This window comes from Seriola dumerili, unplaced genomic scaffold (genome assembly GCF_002260705.1).
Source record: "Seriola dumerili isolate Sdu_G_001 unplaced genomic scaffold, Sdu_1.0 BDQW01000111.1, whole genome shotgun sequence".
NCBI lineage: Eukaryota > Metazoa > Chordata > Actinopteri > Carangiformes > Carangidae > Seriola > Seriola dumerili.
Genome location: NW_019174366.1, coordinates 2752010 through 2772756, shown reverse-complemented (window position 1 = coordinate 2772756; position 20747 = coordinate 2752010). Strand labels below are relative to the sequence as shown.

General features: G+C 42.4%; 3 protein-coding genes across 6 annotated transcripts in view; 2 read left to right on the top strand and 1 right to left on the bottom strand.

Annotated features, from left to right (window-relative positions):
• Positions 1-5: 5 nt before the first annotated feature.
• med11 (mediator complex subunit 11) lies at positions 6-4134 on the top strand. Its single transcript, XM_022747886.1, has 3 exons — positions 6-248; positions 1775-1905; positions 3181-4134. Exons 1-3 carry the CDS (start codon positions 179-181, stop codon positions 3391-3393), a joined length of 414 nt encoding a protein of 137 aa, XP_022603607.1. The 5' UTR covers positions 6-178; the 3' UTR covers positions 3394-4134.
• A 52-nt stretch (positions 4135-4186) lies between these two features.
• LOC111223644 (arrestin red cell-like) lies at positions 4187-17593 on the bottom strand. The gene is made up of 14 exons (XM_022747885.1): positions 17446-17593; positions 12207-12237; positions 12065-12125; positions 10991-11035; positions 10707-10903; positions 8721-8848; positions 8506-8641; positions 8335-8419; positions 7239-7311; positions 6959-7096; positions 6781-6864; positions 6200-6276; positions 6033-6078; positions 4187-5788 (listed from the first exon to the last, which is right to left on the bottom strand). Exons 1-14 carry the CDS (start codon positions 17466-17468, stop codon positions 5689-5691), a joined length of 1224 nt encoding a protein of 407 aa, XP_022603606.1. The 5' UTR covers positions 17469-17593; the 3' UTR covers positions 4187-5688.
• Positions 17594-19459: 1866 nt separating this feature from the next.
• LOC111223562 (CD99 antigen-like protein 2) overlaps positions 19460-20747 on the top strand; it is a 19882-nt gene continuing 18594 nt past the window's right edge. For all 4 annotated transcript variants that reach the window (XM_022747750.1, XM_022747751.1, XM_022747749.1 and 1 more), the window contains exon 1: positions 19460-19648. In XM_022747750.1, coding sequence (XP_022603471.1) covers positions 19570-19648 — 79 coding nt within the window. In that variant the 5' untranslated portion in view covers positions 19460-19569. The remainder of the gene's footprint in view (positions 19649-20747) is intronic.

The following is a 20747-nucleotide window of genomic DNA, read 5'->3' as shown; positions in this document are numbered from 1 at the left end:
CTTTTTGTTGTTGTGCGGGCTGAGCAGTTTGCGCTTCCATGCTTCAGTCCTGTGAAGCTGAACTGAGCCGAACAAGTTTATGGTTTACTCTGTGTACTGACTGGACCTCAAGGAGCGTTACTGTACGCTACGACGTGTCGTTGTTAACCCGCTGAAAGGAGCTGTGTCCGGCCTGGTGATGGCTAACGAGCGGCTCAGAGCTCTGGAGGATGTGGAGAAGGAGATAGCGATGGTCCTGCAGTGTGCCGGTGAGGACAGACTGTAGCCCTTTTAAATAACTAAAAACTGTATCATTGTATAATTCTGAATGTTTTTATACACGCACTGCTGTAGTTAATAGGTAGTAGCTGCTACCACACACAGTCCTGCTGTAGTACAAGGAGCAGACACAATGAGCAGTGTCGAACCTCTCATGTCCAACTGAAATCTTTCTGTCTGAATTACTGAAGAAAATGTTTCTTATATCTAAATATTCTTGTAGCGAATATTTTTATATTAACAGGGGACCAAATTAGAGCAGATAAATCTGTATCGGTTTTGTTTGTAAAAGCTGGTAAGAAACAAGCCATCAAAGTAATGTAAAGACAAAGGTAGATGTCTTACATAGATGTTTTATTATCAGAGCCGTTATTGTAGAGCACTGAGCTCACTAATCCCTGTAAGCAGTCCAGTGTAGACAATGAAGTAGTAGAAATGAATGAGTGCACATTGAGACAAGTACTTGACACGAAAGCTGTCCCCTTCTTTTTGTCTTGATTGTGCAGCAGTATGTGTTTTGCCCTCTGAAGGGCTTAATATTGGTTAACCCACTAGACGCAACTAGTCTGACCACTGCAACATGGCTTTCCTCACTGGTTCGCTTGACAGGTTCACCAACCAGCACATCAAGCTGTTGCCTGAGGAAAATGTGGAGGTACAGACAGTGGCGATGCCTTTCCCTCGCATATGTCAGGCCTTCACTGTCTATGATGGCCATTCAGTGTGCTCACTGGGTCCCTTGGGTCTTATTGTAAGGCAAGGTCAGATTGAATATAGTGTCCCAACTCACTGCTGTGACAGTACTTGCTCTCATGTCATGACTGAATACAGCAGCTACAAACATCCTGCTACAGACACCTGTGTCTGAAAGATAAAGCCTCCTGTGTTACACATCTAATGTGTAATGGAAGCTGCTCTGTGTGTGTTTCCTTGTTGACGGCTGTATCTTTTAAAGGCCGTCCTCAGGAGCATTGCAAACTAGTCTAGGCTATAAAAGCTGAGGTGTGTGGCATTGGTTCATGTCATATATTTGTCCCTTTAAGATAGACACATCCTCATTGTTTTTTCTTCTGCAAATTAGCCAATTATGATGTCACAGTGAAGTTGACCATTGACCTTTTTAGATATAAAATGTCATCACTTTTTTTTTATCCTTGAAGACATTTGAGTTAAATTGTCAATTTGTGAATGAATTTGTGAGTTATGGCCAAAAATGTGTTTTGTGAGGTCAGAGTGACCCTGACCTTCGACCTCTGACCACTACCAATCTAATCAGTTCATCCTTGAGTCCTAGTGAATGTTTGTGCCAAATTTAAAGAAGTTCCATCATGGGACGGACAACCTGAAAACATTATGCCTGTGGCTTTGGCTGTTGCCAGTGTAGAGGAATATAAAGGTGTTGCTGATCAGCTGTAGGAGTAAACTATATATGTTGAGTACACTATGGATTTAAAATCATTGTTTGTCACGGTGTCCGGTCATGAACTGACATGTTGTCGTGTGCTCACCCTCACAGGTAACATCGTCCTGGAGCTCTCCAAAGACAAACACAACGCCAGCTTCCTGGACAGACAGCTGGTCCAGTTCCAGAGCTCCGTCAACCGGGTGGAGAGTGAACTGAGCGGCCAGATCCGCTACCTCACCCAGGTCAGACCCACAATGAGAGTATTAGAGACCACTGCTACAACAGAGCTGTGGTGCCTCATGGTAACAGTGTTGTAGAATACTACATCTTAGTATGTGTCTGGATATATCCATAGATATTAGTGTGAAAGCTGAGAGCTCAGAAAGACAAAACTGTAAGTTGAAATCAACTACACTGAACAAAAATATTAACACAACTTTTTTTTTTGAGTTGAAATAAAAGATCTAAATGAGTAAGATCATCCCTCCACATGACAGGTGTGGCATATCCAGATGTTAATTACAGGTGTGATCTGGCCTGATCACAATAAAAAGCCACTCTAAAATGTGCATTTATTAGGGTGGGGGGGGGTCGCGGTTCAGAAAACATCTGGTGCGACCAGCATTTACCTCATGCAGTGTGACACATCTCCTTTGTACAGTGTCCATCAATCTTTGTTTAAAATGTGTAGTTTTATCAGTTCCACAGGGGCTCCATATTTTGAGGTAGTGTGCAGTCAACATGCTGAATGTCCACCAGAGCTGTGGACCACGAAATGATCAGTCATTTATTCACTGTAAGACGCCTCCAAAGTCATTTCTGAGAGTGTAGCAGTTCATCGAGCTAGCCTCTTACTCACCACATGTCGTCCACTGTGCATGTTTGAGATGATCTGGATTACACTGGATCCACTTCCTGCCAATATCCAGCAACTACACACAGCCACACTGTGTCTCTGTGCCAAGCAGATGTGTCGCACCGCATGAGGCAAATGGTGGTCACACCAGATACTGACTCATTTTCTGATCCACAACCCTCCCCCCAAAAATGCACTTCTGTCACACAGTTCAGTGTCTAATTAATGTCTTTTTTCAAAATATAACTCCACATATTAAAGTTCCTTTTATTCTGACCAGCCCAAAGCACACCTGTGCAACAATCATGCTGTGTAATCAACATCTGGATATGACACACCTGTCAGGTGGATGATCATCTCGCTCACTAACCCAGTGTGTGTGTGTGTGTGTGTGTGTGTGTGTGTGTGTGTACTCTTTTATAAATAACTTGTAGATTTAGATTTGAAGTTAATTCTTTAGCTTTAATCTCTTATTGCTTTTCTGTTTAACAACTAAAACATATTGCTCAGTATTTTCGAAACAAATCTGATCCCCATACATACACAGGCTTCACAAATACAACCAGTTAAGTATTAATGCTGTAAATACTATGTAATCAGTCAGAGTGCATCAAACTGTGAGCAGCAGATTAAAGGTACTCATCCTCTTTCCTCTCTCCAGGTAGCTACTGGTCAGCCTCACGAAGGCTCCACGTACTCAGCCAGGAAGGACTGTCAGATGGCTCTGAACAGGGCAGAGTACGCCAAGGTCAAACTGGGAGAACTGGGACGGACCTGTGAAGTCATGCTGGAGCAGCAGCAGCAGCAGCAGCAGCAGCAGCAGCAGCAACAGCAGCAGCAGCAACAGCAGCAGCAGCAGCAGCAGCAGACATGAGAGGACAGAGGGCGGCTGACTGGTGGATTCATGATCACTGGGCAACACCTGATGAGGCTGATGAGCCACATCCTCCACTTCTACCACCAGCATTACATGTTTTTTTAATATTCCTTTTTTATTGTAGTGATAAATACTGAGTTTCACAGGAAACACACAAAAAAAAACTAAAAAAACATGTTATATACAAGATGTCTGATTTTCTAAGAAGTGTATGTTGAGTATATTTTGTTGCTCGTGGTCAATTTTTTCTTCTTCATGCACAACTACCAAGACCTCTGATGACCAACAGAAAGAGCAGTGTTCAGGTTTGTCCTTCAGTCTCACACTTCAGCTGATTCATTGTACAGGTGTTGAAGCATTTTAGCCGCTGATGGAGCCTCATGTACGGAGCATGTGAGACTGTAGGAAGAGACTAACCAACAGTAATAAGTAAACAATGATGATGATGATGACCTGGCTGTCATATGTTGTACAGTCTTTTGGACCGATATGAAATGTTAATACAGAAACACAGCGAAGTGACTCTGATCCAGGACCTTGACACATGACAGTCCTCCATCAGTGAGACTCTGGAGACGCTTCACTTCCAGGTCCAGTCCAGCGTCATTAACTCTTCAGACATGTCCTGCTCTCACACCTGCACCGGTCAGCTTCTGTTTGACAGGTGGAAATGTTTTTCACAGAATACATAAAGCTCTGTACGACAACTTTTTTTTGTTAAACAGCAAAATAAAGACTTTTTTTTTTTTTAGTTACAACAGTTTTTACCTTTTATTGAGTAAACAACATAAAGATCATGTAACATTGTTTCTTCTTATATTTGAAGTGAGATGTTTCCTATAAATGTTTGGTTATAATGATAATAGATGTGATATCTTACATTTGCATTTATTATACAAATCTCATATTTCTCATAAAACAATGTGGGGGAAAAAAAAATCAGGCAGATTCATGATCCTCACTCCTCCATCCTCATAGATAAAACACACAGTGCTGTTTAGACACTTATGAACCGATTGTCCCACAGGAGAGACTCAGTGTCAGTGTAGGATGTACAGTCTTTGATGTCGTAGCTCAGATTCAATATGTGTGGACCAGGACAAACAAAGACGCTGTGGTTGATCGTCCATGTGGTCGACTCGCATATTAAAATATGACAGACAGAATCAGCTCCACGCTAACAGTTTTGTTCCACACTACAGTGAGATCACAGTGAAGAATATAATGAAGCATAACGTGTGTAGTTACGTTGCAACATGATTGAACAGATGACTCTAAACATGGGCGAACATCTTCCGTTTTTCAGGGTAACTGGTTATTAAATAAAGTGTTGGACAGATCTGAGTTTTCACACAGGATGAAAAGTTATTACAGTTCATCCTGGGGGGAACATCATCCAATGGTTTTAGGGATTAGAGGCCAGATGATAAGGCGGGAGGTCGATTTTATTATCAGCAGATGTTAGTGCATCACTGTGACATTTTCTGGATCCTTATCAAAGATGCTTATACACTCATTGGCTCAAATATCAGCATCACCTGCTAAAAGCCAGTATCTGACCAACTGACCAACACGGTTTTCAAAGTTCTATCTGAACATCATGCTGACACTTTAGTCTGTAAGACACTGTACGTTTATACTTCATTTCCCATGAGCCTCTGAGAACAAACTGTGTTTACAGCATGCTCAGAATGAGGATGTATTATTGTTGACAATGTCTGTGTATGTGGTGTTTTATATGTGTGTCCAGGAGAGACAGACTACTTTACACTTTGTATGAAAGTGTCTAAAAGATTGCCGGAGCAGGAAAACAACAGCTGTGTATTTTATACAGTTGCATTAAACACAAGCTGAAGGCAGAAGAGCAAACACCAACTGCCCCTTCAACATTAAAATCACAATGTACATATACAGCATATTCATCCTATTGATGTATTACATACAAGGTAAGACAAGCAGAGAATATCTGTTAGTAAAAAGGAAGTAAAAACAATACGATGACTGCTGTGGTTTCATTAAACTTTGTTCTGCGAAGTGAAGATGCATCAGATTATTTCATCCTGAAGAGGTTAAAGATAAATCAACTTCCTCTGTTATTGATCAGTGTCACTGATACCTGAAGAAAACAGCTCTTATCATTTACCTGAACAATGACTCCTTCACTCCTACACAAACACACAAACAAACAAGAGCTTCAAATGGTTCAGTTAAATCATCTCCATCTTCTTAATGCCCTCTGGGGTTCAGGGTCCTGACCTCAGACCAGAGGCCCTGCTGAGCGAGCAGGACCAGCTAACAGAAGGGATCCTCCGCACCCAGGTGATCCTTCGTCCCGGTCAACCTCAGCCGAGCAAAGTCTTCAAACACAAAGTCATCACCCTGAGAGGAAGAACTGAAGAGAGACAGATTACTGACAAACTGTCACACACACACACTCCAACACAAAACACACACAAGGACACAAGAGAACATGTCCAATCTTTAATAAAAAAAAACTCTCCTCAGACAGATGGACATGACTGAACAACAAGTAATAGCAGATAGCAGATGTAAACGTGTGACGTTTCTCTGCTATGTCAGTAAATTATGTAGCTACACAAAGAGTAACACACACACTCGCAAACACACACACTTACTTTGTGCCAAACTCTATAAGGTTTACATCTACAGGAGCATCAGCCTCTGAGGGAACAAGAGACACGAAGTTATTACATGACTATTAACTGTTATGAGATAGAGAGAGAGAGCCAACTGAGCCAGGTGTGTGTGTGTGTGTGTGTGTGTGTGTGTGTGTGTGTCATACCTGACTGGGGCTTGGAGCAGGGCTGGTCTGTCGGTTTAGGATGCATCAGGACAAAAGGGAGTTCCACTGCTACATCCCTACACACACACACACACACACACACACACACACACACACACACACTCACACACACAAACACACACACAGTTTATTACCTTAATTAAAATTTAAATAGTCAGTGATCAAGACTTAAATAAATTATTAATTAAATGACTAATTAAATGAAAGAGCTCTGCACTGATGTAACACTCTGACTCATGATGAACAGTCTTTAATGACGTTGTGCAGCAGAGACACTGTCCCTTTGATTCCATGTATTCTTCTTCCTTGTGAAAACCTGGTGCCTACATTACCCACAATGCAACCTAAACACTGTCAACTTAGTGTTAGATGTCAGGTGTGTTGTGCGGGTAGTAACCTTGAGCCTCTGGCCTCAGGTCTGTTCAGCTCACTTTAACTTTTCAAACACCAACACTGACTCAAGTGACATCACCTGAGGCATCAGACTGGAAACCATGATGTCATGAATTCAGGGCATCGTTTTTTTTTTTGGTGGAAAAGGGGTATGAGTGTAGACCTACCCTCCAAGAGACACCACCAGTTTGACTTTAACTCTGTAAGAAACCACGATCCCCATCGTCTCCTTGTTGGCCCCCTCTTTCACTCTGTAACACACAGAACACAACACAAGAATCAGCAGACTGTTCACATGCATGAGTGTGTGTGTGTGCGTGTGTGTGTGTGTGTGTGTGTGTGTACATGGTGCTGGAAGCCAGGTTGGTGTCTTCATGCTTCAGTTTTCCATCCAGAGCCAGGCCTCTCTTCTCCCTGTTGGTACCCAGCACGGGGGTCAGGGTGTAGACCTGGCAAGAGGTGGAGCTGGGTGACACCTGGTCACTGATGGGTGTGCAGGTCCAGGAGACAGAGAGGCAAGAAGGGAGTAGAGAGGGATCTGTTACTGTTGTCCATGTCGTTCTTTTTCAGGGGAACAGACACAGTGATGTAACACGTGTACAGACAGAGAGAGGGAGATACTCACTCTGCTTCAACCTGAGCCACTGAACACTTGTACTGAGCCGTGGAGAACAGACAGATGTCAGCATACTGACGAACTGAGAGGAGGAGGAGGAGAGTTAGTTCAGTCGTCCCACTCTGTCTGCCACAATGCATCATGGGAAGATGTTACAGATAACAGCAGGTGTAAGATGCAACACTTGATTTAGCTGTAGCACCACATAACAAGCCCAACTCCAAACAACCTGCAAGGTTGGATGATGGGTCCAGGTGGGTGGGGCCTTGGGCATGGCTGAGAGTGGTGACTGCTTTGTTGTGACATCACAAAGTTACAGAAGTCCTGACGGCTGGTTTTAAGGCTCAGTTTCTGAATACAGGCTGTGTATATTTCTCTGTGGACTGAGCGCTTCGATACTTTCCCAATATTAAAGGAGCTATTTGTAAGTTTTGCTATTGCTACATGTTAGCATTAACAGCTGTTTAGTTACCAATTTACCAAGAGCTTCAGCCATCGTTGCGTTTACAATACAAGAGGTTATAATAGGTCTTCTGAGCAGCTCAATCTTCAGGACAGACTGGAGGCTACAGTGACTCTCTATCGAAAAGTCACAATACGGGCCGGGGCTAGCTGGTTAGCATGCTAACTTCATTAGAAGACAATACGTGATAGAGAAAAGAGTTAACATTGGTGTTTGTTTCCACCTCTGGATGCATCTGTTGGTGAGTAAAGGAATAAAGTCTGATGCTGAACTCAAAACGTTTCTTCTAGACTGGTAAGTAAACAGCTGCTAATGCTAACGTTAGCCATGTAGCAATAGCAAAACTTACATATAGCTCCTTTAACATAAAATTTTTATAATCAAAAAAAGACACGGACATCTACCTGTACACAACAGGGACCTTTAAAAGCCACAAAGATGGAAAGTATTCTGCTGTGTGCTTTTAACTGACCCCAGCAGGCTGCAGACTGTTTTTTCAGCATTATTTCAGCGGTCATGAGGTGCAAAGGTTCTCTCATTACTGATTGGAGGTAGTGTTTCTGTAATTAACTGAACCAATCAAGTGTCAAAACCAGCATTTAGAACCTCTCACAACTTCATCTTGTGGACAGGTGTCGTCACCTGAGATCTTGATTTTCTTCACAGTCTTGGTGGAGTTGTTGGTGACGTGGACGTTGACACTGATGGGCTCACCGTGGTAGTACAGCTGGAGACAGACAGAGACTCATCAGTGTGTGTGTCCTTCTAATCAAACAGCACATCAGAGTGTGTGTGTGTGTGTGTGTGTGTTACCTCCTTATCCAGTGAGGCCTCTAAGTGCAGAGATCTGTCCGACATCAGGAAGCTGCGGCTGGTCTCCACCATCGGCTGAGGGCCCGGCTTCTCTGGAGCGAACTGAACCTTCCGGATCGCCAGGCAAACAGAGTTCCTGCGCACACGGCACGTGTCATGTGAAGCACAGTAGAAGAACTTTCTCTAATGGAATCAGTTTGGTGGTAGTCTCTGACCTATGGTGGATCTTTTCGTTCACAGTCTTTGCACAGAAGACTCGGAGCTCGAAGTCCACGCCACACGCTTTCCCAGTGTCCTCTGGGCCTGGCTGGAGGGTCACTGAGCAGGGCAGGTTCTGAGGAATCTAACACATCCAGACACATGAAGTGAAATCTACATGTCTCCTGGAGATCCCTGCACAAACCTCCTCTTCTCCACTTCACTGAGCAGAATGAAAACTGGGTAAGAGAAGGTACAGAGGCTTCAGAAAGTATTCAGACCCCTTCACCTTACTGTGTTGAAGATCTAATTGTAAATCTGTAAAAATGCCATTTGTGCCCACCAATCTGCTCTCAATCCATAATGACAAAATGAAACATGTTTTAGACATTTTGCTAATTTATTTAAACTCAAAAACTAAAATCATTTACAAAAGTCTTCAGACCCTTAGTCCAGTTCTTTGTAGGACCCCCCTTCAGCAGCAGTTCCAGATTCAGTCTTCTTGAGCTCTGAACCTGGATTCTTCCTGTCAGATCCTCTCAGACTCAGACTGGACAGGAAGTGTCTGTGAACTGTCCTCTTCAGGTCTCTCCACAGATGGTCTATGAGGTTTAGGTGTGGACTTTGTCTGGGACACTCAGGGACAGTCAGAGACCGGTCCTGAAGACTCGGCAGTGTTGGTGTTTGCTTCAGGTCACTGTGGAGCTGAAAGGTGAACCGTCTCTCCAGTCTCAGGTCTCCTGGACTCTGGATCAGGTTTTCCTCTGACCAGTCTCCCTGTCCCTGCTGCTGAGAACTCCAGCAGAGTGTCTCATGTCCTCACAGTGTCTCATGTCCTCACAGTGTCTCATGTCCTCACAGTGTCTCATGTCCTCACAGTGTCTCTGTCTCGTCTCTCCACCATAAAGACCTGATTGATGGAGAGCTGCTGAGACGCTCGTCCTTCCAGCAGCTTCTCCATCTCTGCAGAGGACTTCTGAAGCTCCGCCCTGACCCAGGTCCTTCTCACCTGGTTCCTCAGTTTGTCTGGACACCAGGTCTAGAAGAGTCCTGGTTCCAGACTTGTTCCTCTTCACAGTTCTCTTGAAGAACACTCAGAGCTTCTTGTCCTGATCTGTGTCTCACCGCAGTTTATCACAGAGGTCTACAGAGGGTTCACTGGACTCTGGTCTCTGTCCAGACCTGCAGGTGAAGCTAATTTGCAACATGTTGACTCCATCAAGTTCTGGACTCCTCTCAGCGATAATTAAAGCAAACAGGAAGCAGCAGGTCACAGTTTGGAGCCACAGTGAAGAGTCTGAAGACTTTTATAAATTAACGGTTTTAGTTTAGATTTTAAATTAATTTGCAAACATTTCTAAAAACATGTCTTCACCTTGTCATTATGGATTATTGAGAGTAGGTTAATGTGTAAAAACGGATGTTACGGTTTCATCCATTTATAACACAAAGTGCAAAAAAGTGAAGGGGTCTGAAAACTTCCTGCAGCCAGTGTAAGTGCATGACAAAGAGAGCACGTCTGCTCTTATCCACTTCACTTCACAGAGTGTTTAGTGTTATACACTCACCTGTTCTTACAGCATCAACACTAACTGTTCTGTGCTTTTAACTTTTACTAACAGTTTAAGCAGACGCCCTGAACCGTGAAGCACGTGTTTGCACTTCATAATCAAAGCAGCAGTATTAAACATTATGGAGCTCTGGATATCTGAGGATATAGTGAAGAAATTTAATCTCAAACATTATTGGACATTAGTGTGAATGTGGACATCAGATAATGGTAGAAGGACAGAGCTAAAAGAGGAGCTAAATAACGTGGAGGTAGCAACTGTAAAATGTTCCTTCCAGCTTTCTCCATCAGTGTAAACTCAAACTGAGACAGTTATATTTCTCTGCAGAACACAAATGGGCTGTGACATTGGTTTACATTAGAGCCGTGTGAGGTGAAAGTCATGGTGCTGTCAGGGTGAAGCCGGGGTTGTGTAGATGTCAGGTGGTCTTACAATGAAGCTGAAGGGGTGAGCGTGCTGACCCAGCTTCTTCAGCAGCCTCTCCTGCAGGTGGCTCAGAGGCCTCGGCTCCTCCTGCAGAGGAGGGAAGACCTGCACGGAGCTGACGTACAGATCCTTCCTGAAGGACAGGCCCAAGACGTCCAGGTCCTCCCGACCGTAACAAAACGCACAGGTCAGAGTCACAAACACTGAGGATGAGGATGAAGACACTGAGTAAAGGTATGGTCAGTGAATCACTCAGCCTGCTGCTTTGAGTCTGTCTGCCGGTCTTTTACCTTTACGTTCCTTCAGGTACTCTGGGTCTACAAGGAGTACTCCATCTAGACACACACACACACACACACACACACACAAGGTGTTGAATACATGCAGATGAAGTGTTGAGTGCAGTGTGTGATCTGTACATGTCTGTGTGTCTACATATGATGAGATTAGACGATATTACAACAGGAGTTTGCTGAAAGGATTTAACGCAGTCTGTAACTTCTGCCTTTAAGAGTCTCTCTATCATAACAATAACAAAAGACAGCGTCATAAAGTAGCATGGGATCATGGGAGTTGTTGTCTTCACCACCATTGCTGTCAGCTTCTTCCTGGTTTTTACCAGCTGCTGAATTCTCCACAGAGGCGTCCTACTCTCCACAACAAACACACCAGGGGATTAAAACCAGTAAAACAGTGAATAAAACAGTTTCAATTTAAAAAACTTCACCAACACTTTCACAAACACCACACTGACACGTATGTGTGTGTGTGTGTGTGTGTGTGTACATGGTGCTGGAAGCCAGGTTTGTGTCTTCATGCTTCAGTTTTTTTTTTCCACATTAAAACATCTAAAAACAACTGGACCTGTGTTCTATATGATGTTGAGTTGTGTAAGTGTTTCCATCAATTCTCAAACCAGAGAAATCTGTGATATTAATCATGGTAACGCTCCGTGTCATTGGTCGCCTCTCAGTGACATCATATCCTCTATGATCATGTGTCAGTGTGTTTGTCAGACAGAAGCTCAACATTGACTTTTATCTAGTTTAAAGGGACATACACTTTTGACACCTTGGTGGTTTTCACTCTATTTTTGAAGCAGATGAAGGATTTTAGTCGTCGGACGTCTGGATCTGAAGTTATCAGAGAAACAAGCTGAGGAAATGTTAGACAGCTCTTCAGCTCACTGAAGAGCTTCGCTGGAACTCACATTTTTAAAGTGAAACTGTTTTATTCACTGTTTTACTGGTTTTAATCCCCCGGTCTGTTTGTTGTGGAGAAGAGGAAAGAAGACCTGTGTGTGTGTGTGTGTGTGTGTGTGCGTGTGTGTGTGTGTGTGCGTGTGTGTGTGCCTGTATACTCACCTACTGGATCTACATGGTCTAAGTGATCAACAAAGTCTCTTTTCCCCAGATAAACTGTGAGCTGGAACAAGAAGGAGACAGAAACTGTAGCAGTGAAGAAGATCAACAGGCGACACTGACAGAAACTTTCTTTCATTCTTACCTTAGTGTTGGAGCTGGACTTCTTAAACACTCTGTAGAGAGAGGAGAGGACAGCGTGTGTGTCTGTGAACTGTGTATCTTCACATGACAGAAACTAAATGTCATCTTTTTATTCCTGTATGTCAGCGACAGTCGCGGCCACGGAGGGAGTTTCTTCACATTTGTTACAAACGTCCGTTTTGAATCAAGGATGAACAGATTGGAATTTGTTGGGCAAAGTTGAAAGGTGAAAGGTCACCGTGACCTCACAAAACACGTTTTTGTGGCCACGACTCAAGAATTCATCCACTAATAAAGACCAGTGTTGGAGACGAGTCACAAAACCTCAAAAATCAAGTCTCGAGTCACCGAAGAGACCGAGGCGAGTCTGAGTCGAGTCCCCTTTACAGCAGCCAAACAAATACACTATTAACAAAAAAAAAAGCCTGAGTCCTCGTCTCCAATTTCCAAGTCTGAACGCAGTCAATGCTCGAGTTCCAGTCCAAGCAAGTCGACTCACGAGTCCTGAAAATCGAGTCCGGGTCCTGGACTCGAGGACTGCAACGCTGATTATGACACAGTTTAACACAAATGTCTAAACTGATAAAATGAAGTGTTGACATTTTATATCCAAAAGGTCAGCTTCACTGTGACATCATCACGTTTCCTCCACAGCCTCCACTACGTATATCATGAGTCAGGACAGACGTGGGTGTGAACTACAGGACAAACAAATTAATCTGCATCAACTTTAATCGTCTAATTAATCAACTGAGTTATTGATCGAGAACAGAATGCAGAAGATTTTTTTCTGGTTCCAGCCTCTCAGATGTGAGCGTCTGCTGTTTGTCACGTGAGATCACGTCGGTCCAATAAACTAGTATCTGAGTACCTGGGCTCCATGGGCTCTGAGGAGAAAACAAGAAGTTGTTTGTATTTTCTGACATTTTACAGACTAAAGGATCAACTGACTAATCGACAGCTCTTGTTGTCAACTATGTAAACTCTGGTGAGGCAGAGTGAGGACGGACAACACTCAACGGTGTTTACAGTGTGTGTGTAGGAACTGAGCGAGCTCATTACAGCCAAATACACACCAACAGAAGTGTATAATCAAGTCATATTTCCTGTCTTTCATACGCACACATACACATACACATACACACACACACACATTGCAGCAGTGAGCCAGTCTCTGTAAACAGTGAGCAGCTGGAAAGCAGCAGTGATGGCTGACAGCTCAGTGTAACACAGGAAGTTCATTGTAAACTAAATTTGTACTGGAGTCTAAGAACTGATCCTGGACCATGTTTCCTCTCTACAGTCTCTATGTGGAACAGGAACAACTACAGTGTGGTGTGTGATGAATTAGCTCACCAACTCAGCATGGAACAATTCTGAGGAAGACATCAGTCATTACATTTAAAAATATAGTGAACAAAGAACCAACGCAAGGGAGCTTTTTAGCTTATCTATAGTTGTTCTAGTATTTTGCGATTGCTCAGACACTTATTGCACAATTTGGCTCACTGTGTCGAAACACCACACGCAAGCTAAATAAGGCAGATGCCTTCCATGTCACAATGAAATTCTGCAATCAAAACCTGATCGCATTTCCGGAACAAAACCATACAAACAACCATATAACTCATAACTCAGATGTGGTCCCTCTAAATCCAGAAGCCTCCTCCCCAGTAAACTGGACCACCTCAAACCATATGTGAAGTCTCATGCAAAAAAAAAAAAAAAAACCTGGGGGTTATCCTTGTAATTCAGTTCAAGACCTTGCTGACATCACAGACCTTATTCATTGACACTCAGCTCCTGGATCTCTTAGACCTGAAAGCTCATCTCTCCTGTCTGTCCCACCATCACGACTGACACTTAGAAGAGTCTTTGTCCAACATTATGGAACAAGTTGTCATTAGAAATCAGATGAGCTTCCTCTATCTCCATTTTTAAATCTAAGCTAAAGACACGTTTTTATGCACCGGCCTTTTTGGCTTGCGAACCTTTTAGTCCGTTGTCATGTTGATACTTGTGTATTTGCTCCTTGTTGTTTATGTTAGTATGATTATATGTTTCTGTATACATTATATATATATATGTTTATATTTACTATGCTTTCCTTGTGATTTACTCATTCTATACATTAGTTTAACTTTTGTTTATTTTAACTGTCCTTTGTAAAAGCATATTGGTCAGCTCAAGCTGTGTTTAAATGTGCTCTAGAAATAAAGTTGACTTGATTTGACATCAATACTCAGTAGTCATTACAACATTATTACATGAGTACTTAGTAGTCATTACAACATTATTACATGAGTACTTAGTAGTCATTACTACATTATTACATGAGTACTCAGTAGTCATTACAACATTATTACATGAGTACTCACTGGTCATTACTACATTATTACATGAGTACTCAGTAGTCATTACAACATTATTACATGAGTACTTAGTAGTCATTACTACATTATTACATGAGTAGTAGGTCAAGTTTATGTGAAAAGAGGAAGCTCACGAATGTGCATCAAGTACATACAGCATGTAAAATAAGACGACTTCCCCTTATTAGGAAAGTGTCCGATCTTTACATGACACCATATTTACTCCCATTGAAAAAATCAGAACACAGAACACTGTAACAACCTGTACCCTCCAAAATAAAAGTGTCCACAGGGTTGCACAATGGCCTGCTCATAACATCACACTATTACATTAGCAGGCCAGACAATTTCTGCTGGGGTTGTGTTTCACATTGATTTACTGACAGTTGAAAGAAGATGATAATACTCCATAAATTACAAACTCTATGGTTTAGTCATGAGGGAGAACCACTGCTCATTATTCAGAAACAACTGAGAGTAAAAGTTGATCAAAGGCGAAGCAGAGAAAAGGAGCAGGGCATCTGTACAATCTAAACAGGAAGTGGGTGAAGTGTATTCCAGGAAATGTGGCCAGTGTGTGCCAGTTATGTGTATGTCAGGAATCATGGGGTGACCAAGTGTTGGGATTAATCGGCCAATCTATAGAGTCCATGTGTATGACTACAACAGGACACAATGAAAACTGTGTCTTCATCATATACATTACTGTAGAACACGATTATTGCAGATGTAGTGGTCCACTAGCAGAGCTGTTGTCAGGACCATTCAGGCCAAGTCAGCTTCACCAACTTTATGCACACCACTGCAGTTTTAAGACGATTAGCATGTGCCTGTGCAGGAATGTGCTGCCTTTTACATCCTGAGGAAAGAAAACAGGGGCAAAGAACAAAATGCACATCCTGATTATCTACAGAGAGGACATGTGAACGCCATCCTGCCCACCCCTTATTCTAAAGGCGCAAAATCTAATCATAAGAAAAGCTGTCAGTGAGCTCAGCAGGGTTGAGAGCCTCTGAGGTCAGCACTGAGGACAAGATATAACCCTGATAAGATGAACTTAAGAAGCCTTGACATGCGGTTCACTCTCTTACATTCTACAGTTTCACAAAGCTAACTGCTAACTGCTAACAACTGAAATGACCTGAAGACCAAATCAACAAATGTTACAGAGATTTGGAAAAGCTGCAACAGCCACAGAGACTCTAACCTACTGTTCACACCAATGAGCTCAGACCAAACCAAAAGTTGTTGAAAAGCAACTGTACTGTACTGTAATGCTTTTGATGGATGTACCTGTTGAAACAAAATGACTGCAACACACACAAAGTCAACACATGTGCTACACAACCATAGATTGTAAATAAAGATGGACGTAGCCTCCGTGACGTCACCCACAGGTTTCTGAACAACGGTTTTGAAGCTCAGAGTGAACTGCTCCACTGTCGCCATCTTGGCAGTGTCTGACTCCAAGATAATCCAGAAATGGTCAAAGAGGAGGGGCATGACTTCGGTTTATGCCAGTTTGTGGCAAGCATACACTGACCACCTGTCACTCAAAGAGGCCACCCCCTCAATTATAAATAACTTTAAGTCTTAACAAATGTAAACAGATTTGTACCAGGCTGTAAACATGTTTATTTCTGCTGTAAAGTTGGGCATTTTAACATGGGAGTCTATGGGGACTGACTCACTGTTGGAGCCAGACTCTAGTGGTCATTAGAGGAAATGCAGGTTTTGGTTCTTCAGTGTTGGCTTCAGTTTTCAGCTTCGGAGGTTGGAGCCTGGCTTCAGATAACGACTGAAGACATCTTAGTACACTGCAGGTTTTATTCCTCATCAATTAGATTGGGAGAAGGGACCTTCACAGCCTCTGTGAACTGCATTAGATAAAACCTGTTCCACTGTTCATATGGTCACCTGACTGTTACTGTTAAAGGACGGACTGGAGGGATTGTGACCCCATCCCGTGCGGTGAATATTTCCGTCTTGGGCAACACCTGGTGGAACTGTACGGAAGGACGCCTTCACCAAAACCACTACAGTCCTGCATCCACCACAGTCTGGTTCTCATGTGGTTTTAGATCGGAGACTTTTACATTGTTTTATCAGTTATAAAGAAGACACAGAAATTATCCTCTGTCTTCCTCTGCAACAGATGAAACTCTACAAACACCAGGATGTATACCGTCTCTGAGTTAACTGCTTCACTGCTGCTATCAGACACATCTGGATGTTCAGCTCAGCTGCAGCTTTAAAAACACGTCAAAATCTGGAGGAACATCTCTCCAAACAATCTGAGACATGTCTTCAAAGAGAGAGCTGTCAATCACCTGCAGGGCTTTCAGAGTTTTATGGTTTATATATGTGACTGTAATAATCATGAGAAGTAACAGTGTTTCTGACTGAGAGGCTCACAGAGGCAACATCCTTCCTGCTGGTGCCCAACACCCCAACAACACGTCCCGTTTCCTCATATGAGGAAGTTGCGCCAGACTTTCCAAAACCTAATATGACCAGATTAAGACATTTTGTTTGTAACAGCTGGATATAAAACACCTGTCTGTTCATTGGCTCCTCCCAGTTCAACGTTACTGTCAGTCTACTTTTATTAAAACATTTCTCCAGCTCCTCAGTAAACTGAGGACAGCGACAGAGATCTTGTGAACCACTTCGATTTAATTCTAACATGTAATAACGCATCTATAATTATTAAACGGACTCTCAGTAGTTTAAAGCTACTTCACATGAACAACAAGTTTAAACAGTTTGTTTTTTTTAGAGGAACTTGGACGATTTCCTTCCCTGAGTTAACGGAACCTCCGTCCTCTCCCTCCATCCTCTGAGAGCACAGCTGGATCAGTCTCTTACCTGGTCCCCGCTCTGTCCCCCATCTCCTCTCTCTATGCTGTGGGCCGGGTTTCTGAAGTCCGCTGGTCGGTGCTCTGTGCTGGTCCGCGGTCTCTGCTGGTCCCTAGGATCCGCTGCTGTCAGCTGTCTGAGATCATTCCGCCTGTTTCCGCGGCTCAGGGACGAAAACCACGCCCACATAGTTTGATGGACACCACAGTTATTTTAATATACCTACTGCTGCTGCTGCTGCTGCTGCTGCTGCTACTACCGCTAATACAAATACTACTCTTAGTAACAATAATAATAAATGTGGTGTAAGTAACCACAGGTAAAAATGCCTAGTGGTGGAAGAAGTACTGAAGAACATCTGAACTGCAGTAACATCACAGAGTAAAACTACACTGTAAAATGTGTCAAGTTCATCTTGCTTAGAGAAAATCTAGGAAACCAACTGCCTTGAAAAAACTCAGTAAATATTACTGTTAGTTTTCAGTTATGTTGACTTTATATCCACTTGTTAAGTTTACTTAAAATTTAGTTGTGTTTACTTTATTTTATGAAGTTGTTCCAACTTAAAATGGCAACTAAAGTTCACTTGCTTTTTTTTTTTTTAAGTTATCCTTTCTACTGTTTTCAAATCCTACTTCAGTAAGAGTTCAGCAGCTGTTCAGTAAAATGTTCTTAAAGTCTCAGTATCAGTGAAAACCCTCTCTGGCTCCTTTGACTGATAACATTTTTATATGTTTAATACTGATGCATCAGTGTGTAAGTATTTGCTTTAGATGGAGCTCTAATACTTAATTACTTTCCACCACTGGGATCATATTCATATGTCCGAATATACCCTGCTGATTTCAAAATGGCCTGTCCATTACTTCTCTTTTGCACCGATTTAAAGATCAATAATCTGCTATTAGTAATTTGTTCTCAGGGTGAATCAGGGAATACTCAGTCTGGACATCACAAAACCACTGACCAGTGTATGTTCAGTATGTCATTAGTAAAAAAGCAGTTAATTAACTGTTTTATTTTGCAAATAATTCTGATTATTACTAATCATGAATTAGATAATAATGATTCAGTGATAATTGTTGAGGGTACTACAGGCCAACAGGTACAAGGAGTGGATGAAGACACTCCCAGACTCTGACACAGCTGGCAATGAAGGTAGGTACGCTGCTCTCAGTAGGCCCATGTGTTTATTATTGTAACCATGACAACCAAGGTGCTATTTCAGAAGATGGTCCTATGGGTTGAACCAGAGGGTTAAAAAAAAAAAGAGCTCCGCCCACAGGATGTGAACCACTGATCTAGAAATGATAGAGGTATGAGAAACACTCAAATCAGCCGACAGACACCAACAATCATGTCGAAGATGTGAACATTAACTGAGGCTCCTCACCCGGGACAACATTAAGGAGACGGCTTTTAAATATTCACCATATTTTCCTCTACTCCAGTGTTTTATTTGAAGTTTTGATCCATAAGAAGATATATTTGTGATTTTAAGAACCAAAAACCATCTCAGTGCAGATTTACATATCCTCTCTCAAGCTTCTCTCTGGAGCTCTAGTAACAACAGGTTGGTGAGCCAATCAGAAGAGAGGAGGCTCTGATTCCTCTGGCTGACTCTTTTCTGAGTGATCCAATAAAAATATTGCAGATTTCAGGTAAACACTCAGAGAAACCAAATCCTGAAAAGGTTTGATGGTGGGTCTAGGTGGGTGTGACTGCTTTGTTGTGACATCACAAAGTTCCAGAAGTCCTGACGGCTGGTTTTAAGGCTCAGTTTCTGAATACAGGCTGTGTGCATTTCTCTGTGGACTGAGGCTTTGATACTTTCACAGTATTAATATAGAACCTAGACCTGATCTATAATCAAACACATGGACATATACCTTTATACTATATGGACTTCTAACTGTGAAACTGTTGTTTCCTCTTTGTGGAGCAGCTAACTTTATTTTGAAAGGTGTGGCAGGAAGCTGCACTGTGTGGGCGTGTCTCAGAGTGCCATAGTGAACGCCTTGACTGCGGCTCTCAGCGTGACGGAGCTGAACTGCTTCAGACAGACCTAACGGTACCGGCTCGCTCTCTAACCGCTCTCTGCTCAGCCTCCTCCGGGTGCTTGTGTGTGTGTGTATGCGGACTGGGGTCATGGCTTCTCGCCCTCTGTGGACTGTGAGCCTGCTGCTGCTGGCGCTGCTGCTGCCGCTGCAAGGTAAGGCTTTGTCCCGCACACATCAGCAGATCCTCATGCCCTGCCTTTTGTGCCGCACTTTGATTCAAGGCCGGGCAGCGGCCCACCGGCCTGGAAACACACGTTAAAGAGACAGAGCAGAGAGCCGCTAATTACACATCCACGCACAATAATCACCTCCTCACACCTTCCACTCATCCACGTGATCACATTTTATTATTAGACAGTGATTCTGTTAATGCGGCTCCATGTGCTCCGCGTCCAGATGTTTCTGATAGAACAGCTGTCGATGTTAAACAGCTGCGTGAGCCTCAGTGATTATAGATCAATCAATAAATAGATATATTGGTTGAGTATTAGTTATTAGATAGTTATCAGATATGATAGTTGTTAGAATTGAGAGTGATGTGGCACCACCCACAGTGACCTGTCTGCAGCTGCACATGCTGACAATGATGTCACTCTCACTGGTGATGAATATGAAAAGTTAAACCGGTATTAGCACGTGTCCTCGGATCACTGTGATCTCCACCTCGCACTATATAACAAATACTGCGCCATGTGAAGTAATTTAACCCACCGTCTGTGCAATATTCCTTATCTGCTGCTATTTTTTTGATTTTTGTTATATCTAGGCTAAGTATTAAAATTGTACATATTATATTATTACATTATTTGTCTTAATATTTGGTACTGTCATTTGTAATACAGCAAATTTCCCCACTGTGGGACTAATAAAGGAATATCTTATCTTATCTTAACATAGGGAGGAGCTCCTGATGTTTTATTGTATCTGATATATATATATATATATATATATATATATATATTTCAATTGTTTCCCTCATACCGGCAGATAAAATATGGATTCATTGAGTGAAACACTGCAGTCATGAATATGAAAATATGTTTTGTGTGATGGACGGCAGTAAAAGCAGAGCTGTGATGCAGATTATGCAAATGCAGTAAAAAATAATGTGAATTAATTTTGGCTTGTAAAGCCAGTTGGCTGCGTTTTTCATGTTTATACCAGGAAGTTTAATTATATTTATATGTTAAATATTTATCTTAAGGTTGATATTAAAGGTAAGTGGGATTAGGTAAAAAATCTGTTGAGGTT

Bases quoted from the DNA above. Each gene is read 5' to 3' on its own strand.
- med11 (XM_022747886.1), top strand. From the start codon at position 179: ATGGCTAACGAGCGGCTCAGAGCTCTGGAGGATGTGGAGAAGGAGATA. The intron at 249-1,774 runs GTGAGGACAGAC...TCACCCTCACAG, and splicing joins GATGGTCCTGCAGTGTGCCG to GTAACATCGTCCTGGAGCTC. The intron at 1,906-3,180 runs GTCAGACCCACA...TCCTCTCTCCAG, and splicing joins AGATCCGCTACCTCACCCAG to GTAGCTACTGGTCAGCCTCA.
- LOC111223644 (XM_022747885.1), bottom strand. From the start codon at position 17,468: ATGGGGGACAGAGCGGGGACCAG. The intron at 8,642-8,720 runs GTCAGAGACTAC...CCGTGTGCGCAG, and splicing joins AACGAAAAGATCCACCATAG to GAACTCTGTTTGCCTGGCGA. The intron at 8,420-8,505 runs GTAACACACACA...GTCTGTCTCCAG, and splicing joins AGGCCTCACTGGATAAGGAG to CTGTACTACCACGGTGAGCC.